Here is a 9,015-nt window from a genome sequence, read left to right as displayed (position 1 = left end):
ATGCGGAGGCTGTTGGAGAGCAGCTGGATGAAGTTCGGACCAGCTGGCAGAGGCACCTATGACTGGGTGACTGGGGCGCCGCCCACTTCCATAGAGAAACAATTACAGGTGAGTTCACCAGGGACAGCTACTGTATCTGCCAGCACGCAGCAGCAGGATCTGCCAGATGTCTCACACAGGTACAGCTCACTACTAGGAAGGTTCTTAATTTTGACTGAAACGTGAATCGGAACATGGTAAGAATACTTTTGCACATACCTTACCACCTGAAAGACTTTTCAAAAACTACATTAAGATTTAAAACAGATTATTTTAGGAAATTTAAAAAAAGTCATTGATGCTTTTTTCAGTCATTTAAAATCCTAAGCCTTCTTTCTTGCTGTTCTTACTTCTCTCTCTTTCACCTACACCTGCTTGTTTTTTCCAACGGTTGACGCGTCAACTCTTCTTCATGTATTTTTGATGCTATGCAATTCAGACAGGCCAGCCGGATACAGCATGGTTTTAGTTTGCTTTGTGACAACGAGACAGCTCATCTATAAGACTGTTCATGAGAGAGGGGTGTCGCAGGTGCTGTGGTAGGGTGCAAGGGTGCTCTTTCAGCATTTCATATTGGCGGTAAGAGCAGACTTTATCAGGTTTTTGCATCAGGGAGCAATGCCGTGCAAGTGACGATATTCGCATGGAAATTGTCCTTGTTAATTCTGCTGACCAACAAAGAGCTTCACTGCATCCCATAAACCGAGTCTTGACTTTGAAACAAAACTTTGCTTGTGGGTTTATGATTAAAATACAGTGAAGTGTTTCTGTTAAACTATTTATTACCATTTACATGCTGCTGGACTTTCCCAATAATAAAACACTATATATATTAAATTATATGTAGAGAATCAAAATATCGAGAGAATCAGGAGATCTGCACTGGGAAGATGCTGTGTTTTCCTATTTCATGATCTTTCTGATCTAATTATCCTCCTGATATATATATATATATTAAATATAGAAGAACTACTAATGTTTAGGGAAGTCATGCTGTATTCACACTAAATTAACAGGCACGGACTCTTTAAAGGACTCAGAAGATTGTAGTAACACAAGAGACTTGTTCTTTACAGATCTGGAACACAGGGTGGTCATTTGTTCAGTTAAGGCAGCTCTGGTCCTTGAGGGCTGATTTTTGTATAAAATAATCTCTGCGTAAGTTAAGTCGTCCCAGGTCTTTGAGAAATTAAAGATCCCGACCTCTAAAGCCAGCTGTATGGGGATATGCCAGGAATCTGTAATAATGACACATGTAAAAATATTTCCAGTTGATGTTAACATGTTATGTTGTACCAAAGTCAAGTCAGAGAGAAATTCTGAACTTTGCCTGAAGTTGTATGTTACAGTAGACTTCACCATTGTAACCTGCTGATGCCCTTATATTGTTAAAAATAAGCACAACCCGTTAATTGTGTTACACTTACTTTGGGTCCTCTTGAATGCTCTCTGACTGCAGTTGTACATTGGGTCTCCTAATGCACGACACAGCCAAAGCTTAAAAGATATTGATTTTTTTCCTCAAAATTAGCCAGCTGACTACTACTGGCAGGTTAGATATGTTACATTCTTAAGATCCAACTTATTGTGTTGCGGATTTCTTCGGAGCACAAAGACAAAAAGAAAATAAATACTTAATCGCAAAGGGCTGGTGGATATTATTTGGCTGAAGCTGCTGTAATAAGAATAAATAAGCAGAGCTTCAATGGTGTTTCTTAAAGAGAATCTGCATGTGTAGTTCACACCAGAGGCACAGAGCTGGGGCTTGGCAGTACACAGCCGTTCCAATCCAATCGCATTTAATGACCGAGAAAGAGCATTATATGATTTCTACAGAGGCTGGCAGATGCATCTGTCAGCTATTTTCCTTTGCTGTTGCTTGCTAATATAATAGTTCTTCTTGAGTGAAAACAGTGCTCATATCAGCAGCTCTAGGCTTGTGGGTTGAAATCCCAGCTGGGGCACTGCAATGGTCAATGGGACAAATGGCTCATTTAGACAGACACAAACACCGGACACATCTAGAGGCACGGCCCCGGGGAACCTGCAGGGCCTGACACTGAAGGTCACGCACAACAGTGAGGCTCATAGCCTGGGTGTAGAACCATTTGGCTCCACGTAGCTATTAGCAACACGAACGCAAGCGATTGCTCAGAATGGCCTTCTCTCTTTCCTAATCTTGCAGAAGTCCTCCCGTACTAACAGACACTTAAAGAGCACAAAGTTTACTGCATTCTTTTTTCCCCCTACAGAGTTATCACTGGAATGAACTGAACTCAGTCAACGACCCTGAGCCCGAGGCTGTATTCTATATCATCCTCCCCACAGCCTCCCTTCTCTGCATCGGCATCCTGGCTTTCCTGGTGTACAAGAGATACTCCCGCGGCAAACTGGGCTCAGCCAACGTCATCACGCTGGACTTCCAGGATGCCGAAAGCAATGCCGAGATCCTCTCCTCCCTGACCTGGGACGCAGAACAGTTTCCCACCCCCAGCTCCGACCTTTCGGACGGCGTTTTCCTGATGGTGTACCTGCCGCCCCCCTACGAGGAGACCCTGACCAAGATCACGCGGGCCGCGAGCTCCTCCAGCTCCCGCGACGCGGACGCGGCCAGCCGTGCCAGCGCCGAGGAGGGGGGGGCGACATCCTAGCGGGGGTCTGCTGGAGGGAACTGGTGCGGCCGCCCCCTCTCGAGAACCACAGACTTTGTACAACAGGCGCAACGACCAAGGGCCACACCCACCTCTTCGACACCCACCGGACCTGCGTGGCTGCTCAGGTGCTGCGGATTTGACCTGGAAAGCTTCTCAACGAGAGATTTGAGAAATCCACAGCTCTGAATTCTCCTGCTTGCTCATTACAAGCCATGTCAAGGAACAGATCTCCTATTTGAAAGCCTTGCAGGCAACTCCAGTTACTTTAGCCTCTGTGGCAATGCCTGACCTAGGGGCAAAATACTACTTATGACCAAATTGTGAATTCTTTGCAGGAAGTACTTTCTGATTGTCAGGTCCCTGCATACAACTATTTGAATGAATAAGTCACTTTAAAATGTTATATGCATTAGGTAATTTAGGTTAGTTAAATTAATAGACACACTGCATATATAACATGTTTTCAGTGGTAATACAGCTCAAATGATTATCTTAGTTCCATAGCTACCCTCAGTATACCAATATAAAGCTTTCCAGTGTTACCACACTCAGAAAGAGAAGTATATTTTTACAAAGAGACACACTGGTATTCAAGTTTAAATAAACTTTATTATTGTGAGATACTCCTCATTAGGTGTGTATATATATATAGACAAAATCCTCTTCAAGAATCCTTTACAACCACCGGTCACAGGTTCTCACAGCACACAGGTGCAAGAAATCTCCGAAAGGTTACCTGTTGTCTACAGGGCAGCACATGCTAGACACACCATCAACATAACAGCCCAGGGACTGGTGTGAGCAACACAACTGACCCACCCTGCTGCACAGCAGCACTTAACACAGGAGTCACTGGCATATTCGTCAACAGCAGAAAGGTGGAACTAAGATCTACTTACATGTTAAAAAAGTATGGTATCAAACCACACTGACTGCATCAAACATACAAACTGAAAAGGCTGCCAGCAGAAGGCACTCTTTGGGCTGAGTTGACTTTCAGTGCTTTGGCTTCTCTCGTCCAGTGCTATTCCTTTTGTTTTTATACTGTACTTTAAAAACTATATATGTAATACACTGCCTCTGTGTATGCTCTTTCTGGTCTATGTTTATATCTACTGTAATATAAATTTGGTTTTTAATAAAATAAGATTTTCCTCACTGTAACCTGTAACTGTGTTACAATGCATCTACTCTATACTGTAGTATTTCTAACCTCAGCAGTAATGTACAAGCCGTCAGCTCTCCCTGAAGGATGATCTCTGCTGACCTCTGACAGCACAGCTGGGGTCTGATTGAGAGCCAGTGGTGATCCTGCAGCTGTTGAGCTAATAAGTAGCGCTCTTCCTCCTTCATTAGAAATCACAAATCAGCGCCGCACCATGAAGACAGCAGGGTGCTGTTCTGCAGGAGGTACCAGCTTTCAGGTGAGAACTGATGCCAGTACACTCTTACAGCAGTCAGTCACAAGGCACTTTCCACAGAAGTGATCGTGTTAACATTAGGATTTTGAGTTTCTTTCTTTCAAATAAACTGATACAATCGAAAACAAAAAAAAACTGAATGTATCTCAGCAGTACTGTTTTTTACTTGCCAAAGAACTTTTCAGAAAAGAAACTGCAATCATGGACAAGAGTGTCACCTAGTGGTAGAATAATATATTCAAAGTCTGACGAATTTCCCATGAGCATCTCCATCACTCTTTCTTTTCCAAAATATGAAGAAGAAATATAAAACATTGGTTATCCTTTCATGTCACCCACTGCCTTTTACAGAACCCCCTGATCTCTTACTACTGAGCAGCAATTTACTGCCACAGGACTTGGATATATGGTCACAGAATTCTCTTTTTATGTTAAAACATCACCCTTCAAACTTAGAATGGAAACACATCACTTAAAACCCGACAATAAAACAGCCCAAAAAAGTTAAGAAATTGTTCCACTGAAATGGATTTAATACCACATGCTTTGTCTCTCAATTTACGTCTGCGGACACAATAAAAATAAATTTCGCCGAACGTTCGTGGCAGATGGACTGTACGTCTCCATGCGGTTCTCGCGCTTGCTGAGGAACAGGAACTGCTCTCTGGGCAGTGTGAAGGGGAGGGGGGGCAGGTCAGGAGCTGCGCCTGTCCTCGCCGTTCTGCTTCCGGGTTGGGTCCAGGCTCGTGCCTTCATACATGACCTTGTTCTTCATGCCATCCTGGATGAGCCTCTGCTGTACACGAAGCTTCGCGTTACTGTACCTGCAGTAGAACCTTCACAGGCCCAGAGCAACAGTCAGCCACCACTCTTCAACAGGCACTTTCTAACAGCACTAAAAATACCTGGCCTTAACACTGCAATAATACTTCTCCGTACTTGTAGAGCATGTTCCATCCCAGAATGCTTTAACACAGGAGGTGCACCCAAGTGCTGCTTCCTCTTTAGAAGCAGATCAGGTGGAGATGAGAGAAACTTCAGCTGAATTAAAGGGGAATTTTAGGGAGGCCCTGAAACTGGATGTGTTTATAACCCATAAACTGTTATAACAGTTACGACATGCTCAATTAATAAAAGTTTAAAGCTAAATTAGTATGTAAATGAATATGGATGCGGTGTACAATATGCAAGATTACAATGTGATAATAGATCTCGTTAACTGCACACGTCCAGTAGTTATTAATTAAACTGTACACCTCAGTAGCTTGCGACATAGTAAATCCTGAACATTTCTGAAACATTCAAAAACCTTTCTTTCCATTACCATCTAAAAAAACATATTCTTTACGTTCATTTGTTATTTCAATTACCTGCTCTCACTCATGATACGAATGTGTTTGGACACTGAATTTTACCAGTAATAATAATAAAAAACTTTATTTTATATAGCGCATTTAAAGGTAGGTTCTCAAAAAGAGCTTCACAAAATGACAACAATAAAAATAATAATAACAGTAATACCAAGTCATTGTCAGAAAGACCCTGAGTTCAAGTGAAGCAAAGCACACACTCACTCACCAAGATCCCAGAGTTATCAACATGAAGCCAGCTACGCCAATGTCAAAGGATCTCCTGACCCTGCCTGCAAAGGAAAGACAAGGAACTTTAAAAGGGGGGAAATACCTCAGTAGTATTTTTAGTGCTTGAAACAGGATATGGATCCAATCCAACCAATAAGGAATTTCACCGACATCGTCACGATTTGACAGTATCAAAGCTGAAGTGACTGATGTGCAGCGGTGCCTAAAGAGTTCATTGTGGACTGTTGATGGACGGACGGACCTGTCCATCAACCTTGAAGCAAGGTAACAAACTCGAGCGCCGGGCGCAGGAGTACAGCCTGCAGCTGTAGTTTCGGTTTACTTCACCACTCGGGCTGCTTGTCCACCCGGAAGAAGTAACAGTTTAGCACAGCGGTTAAGACAACAAGGGGTTGCTATTCTCTGAGGAACACGGTTCACATCCCGGTCAGAAGAAGTAACAGTGCAATCGGAAGAAAAGGCTTACTTGTTGCTAAAAAGTGGGACAACCCAGAGAAGAGTGAGCCGACCGAGCCATGCAGGACCGCTTCCCGAGCACACGGAGTGTTCTGGATGTCCAGGATCCCCAGGAGCTTGAAGGACTGCAGGGAGAGGGAGGGAACAGTATGGGGATCCTTGGGAAGAGCCAGGAGTGAGCTGTGACCGAGACGTTCAGTCTCGGCACCTAACCGTGCACAGATCCCCATTCTGCTACCACAGAAAGCATCATGGGATTACTCGGGTTTTCCAGTACACAACTCATCAATAAACCATAACAAGCAACAACAAAGTTAGCTAACCCATAACCAGACAGAGGCAGGTGTTAGGACGAGGTGTTGTATTAACAAAGGAAGAGAGGTTTACGATTACCACAGCTAGGCAATAATTACTTAGTTTACTGAATCTACCGAGTATACAGAATCTGGTAGACATATATTACATCACGATAAAAAAAAATATATATACGATTGCGATAAACGTATAGTGGCGCCATTAAGAGAAACGCGCAGTGAACATGGTATTTAAATAATCGTGTAAAAAAAGGTTTAACGGGAAGAAATTAGAAACACAATTCTACCTTCCTAGCTAAGCAAGTTAGCCATAACCTTGATAGATGTCAAATCAAGCTGGCCCTAAAGCATGGGAATTATCAAAGAATTCAGACTTACTTTTTGTTTTTCTTCCTCTCCCTCACCTGTCATGGTTTTATTTTTCTGCGTGAAGTTCTGTTACTTTTCTCTCGTCTTCTTTCATAACCTCCACTCACACGAATATACCGCAGCGGTCCGTCAGTCAATATCAACCGGGTTTGACGTTATCTGCGGTCATACAGTTCCTCCCTTTTCGATGCTATCGCAAATTCCAACGTAATTAAAGAATCAGAACAACAACTATATTGTTGTTATTGTTGTTAAATATAACACATTGGATTTTTAAGAGTTGCAACTGCAGTATTGTGTAGACTCTAAAATGCTCTACTCGCCTTCAAAAGGCAGTCAGGCCGTTGCTCACTTTGTGGGTTACAGTGCATAGCACTACAATAAAAAACTGCAGATAGCCTTACAGTTTGTTAATATTTTGAAATAAGCAGGGCAGTGAGCTTCAGATTCTGTGAAGGCATTTTCACAGAAGAAAGTGGTGCTCAGCAGAGTCAACAAACTCTCATATGAACCAAAGCGATCCGTCTCCTAGATTGTTTTAAAAATGCTAACAGCACCTTTAACAAATAGAAAAATATTTTTTCCGAAGCAAACAGTCGTACAGAGTTTCATCTTCGCCAGCTTTAACTTTTTTCTCTGTTTTTTTTCTCTGTTTTTTTTTACTGTTTAACAACAGTCAGCTAAGGACTGATAACTGCTACAAGTACAGCTGATGGACAGGTGAGCCTCCGTTTTAACCAGAGGCGAGTCAGGGTCTGTATCCTGACACACACTGGTGGAACAGACAGACAAGGACAGCACTGAGGATCCACAACAGGTAGGACAGATGCAAAGAACTGACAAACAAATAAAAATAGTGATATTAATAATAACAGTGAGTGTATATACAAGGATTAAATGTCTGACCTTTCCACATTTCTCGGAATAATGACAAAGATGAAGCAGGTAAGTGAATAATTAATCTGGGAGATTATGACAGACCTCATCGGAGGTCATGCATCAGCCCTTCATCACAGGGCCCTGAAATCTAGTTGATTTGTGCAAAATACAGTTCAGCCGTGCTGGCTCAGTCCTTGAGGACATCAGATAGCATGTACCCATCCCTCCAGCCTTGAGGCGCAGGATCAGTGGAAAAACCAGCATGTCCTTCCTGAGCACCTCAGCTCCTTCTCATCTTCCTGGAGGTGAAGACCTTGGACATCTCTGAGGATTACCGAAAGCAACATACAGATTTTAATTTTCTCTTGTTCTAAAACTCTGCATGATGTCAGTTCAGGAAAAAAAGCTGCATAAACTCAAGTTCATGAAATGTGAGTACCTAACACACGAGTAAACATTATCCACTGGAATAAGAGAGTACCACAAGGCTCCACAAGGCTTAATTTAACATTAATAAAAGACACAAAAAGAAAAACGATTTCTCCTGTAGGTGCCCATTAGTACAACATTCTAAACCAGTCAAAATTACACCAGAGCTTTAAAAAGACTTATTGTTGAGAGTAGCAAAGGTAAAGTGTGGCTCAGGAGTTACTCCAGGGAGCCCAGCAGAAGTGAAACCCTGAAAAGCAGTAAGACTGTATTTAAATCTGTTCTGTCTGGGTCCAGTCTAGTGGGACCCATTGTAATACTGTAGAAGATAAAGAACCCTGAATTAACAGCAGTGCTTTGCCTGCAATGTCTGAATCAGAGTATTGGGGGTAAATAAACCTTCTAGATAAGTGGATACTAGCGAGATAGAGAAGAGTGGTGTATGGTTCTGCTGCCTCACAGCTCTCGGGTCCTGGTTTGATTCTGGAATGGAGCACCTCCACCAGGTGATTCCACAGACAGGCTGGCTGGCTTCACTGTGTCCGAACGTGTCTGTGTGTGCTGGTGTCCAGAGGCCAGTGCCCTGGGTCCCTTACCAGGAATATGCGACTTTCCGATGTGGATGCAGCATAATCCCATCAAGCTTTGTGATGTGGATGTATCGGAATGGAAGGATATTCATTTTTATTTGCTGGTGGAAATAAAAAAAAAATCACATACCTCATTTTTTGTGATATTTTAAAAACAATTTACCTTGTATTTTTTTAATACGACAATTGTTCTTTTTCCAAGTTTATGCTTTCTGGTTCCAAGAAAAAACACAATAAAAGCAGCTTTTAAGCACAGTTGCATT

General features: G+C 42.6%; 2 protein-coding genes across 2 annotated transcripts; one reads left to right on the top strand and one right to left on the bottom strand.

Annotated features, from left to right (window-relative positions):
• Positions 1-2,690, top strand: LOC148819859 (small integral membrane protein 28-like). The gene is made up of 2 exons (XM_088934401.1): positions 1-108; positions 2,292-2,690. The coding sequence occupies exons 1-2, from the start codon at positions 1-3 to the stop codon at positions 2,688-2,690; spliced, it is 507 nt and encodes a 168-aa protein (XP_088790527.1).
• A 592-nt stretch (positions 2,691-3,282) lies between these two features.
• Positions 3,283-6,985, bottom strand: cox20 (cytochrome c oxidase assembly factor COX20). Its single transcript, XM_088934241.1, has 4 exons — positions 6,864-6,985; positions 6,182-6,296; positions 5,693-5,756; positions 3,283-4,950 (listed from the first exon to the last, which is right to left on the bottom strand). The coding sequence occupies exons 1-4, from the start codon at positions 6,894-6,896 to the stop codon at positions 4,809-4,811; spliced, it is 354 nt and encodes a 117-aa protein (XP_088790367.1). The 5' UTR covers positions 6,897-6,985; the 3' UTR covers positions 3,283-4,808.
• Between the last annotated feature and the right edge of the window lie 2,030 nt (positions 6,986-9,015).

This window comes from Atractosteus spatula, chromosome 15 (assembly GCF_055471065.1).
Source record: "Atractosteus spatula isolate fAtrSpa1 chromosome 15, fAtrSpa1.hap1, whole genome shotgun sequence".
Classification (NCBI taxonomy): domain Eukaryota; kingdom Metazoa; phylum Chordata; class Actinopteri; order Semionotiformes; family Lepisosteidae; genus Atractosteus; species Atractosteus spatula.
The sequence above is the reverse complement of the archived record's forward strand: the minus strand, read 5'-3'. Positions and strand labels throughout refer to the sequence as shown.

What these genes read in the sequence shown, in the direction of transcription:
- LOC148819859 (XM_088934401.1), top strand. Translation starts at nt 1, where the DNA reads ATGCGGAGGCTGTTGGAGAGCAGCTGGATGAAGTTCGGACCAGCTGGC. An exon ending in CCATAGAGAAACAATTACAG is followed by an intron (nt 109 to 2,291) that starts GTGAGTTCACCA and finishes TTCCCCCTACAG; the next exon opens with AGTTATCACTGGAATGAACT.
- cox20 (XM_088934241.1), bottom strand. Translation starts at nt 6,896, where the DNA reads ATGACAGGTGAGGGAGAGGAAGAAAAACAAAAA. An exon ending in GTCCCACTTTTTAGCAACAA is followed by an intron (nt 5,757 to 6,181) that starts GTAAGCCTTTTC and finishes TTTCCTTTGCAG; the next exon opens with GCAGGGTCAGGAGATCCTTT. An exon ending in TTGATAACTCTGGGATCTTG is followed by an intron (nt 4,951 to 5,692) that starts GTGAGTGAGTGT and finishes GGGCCTGTGAAG; the next exon opens with GTTCTACTGCAGGTACAGTA.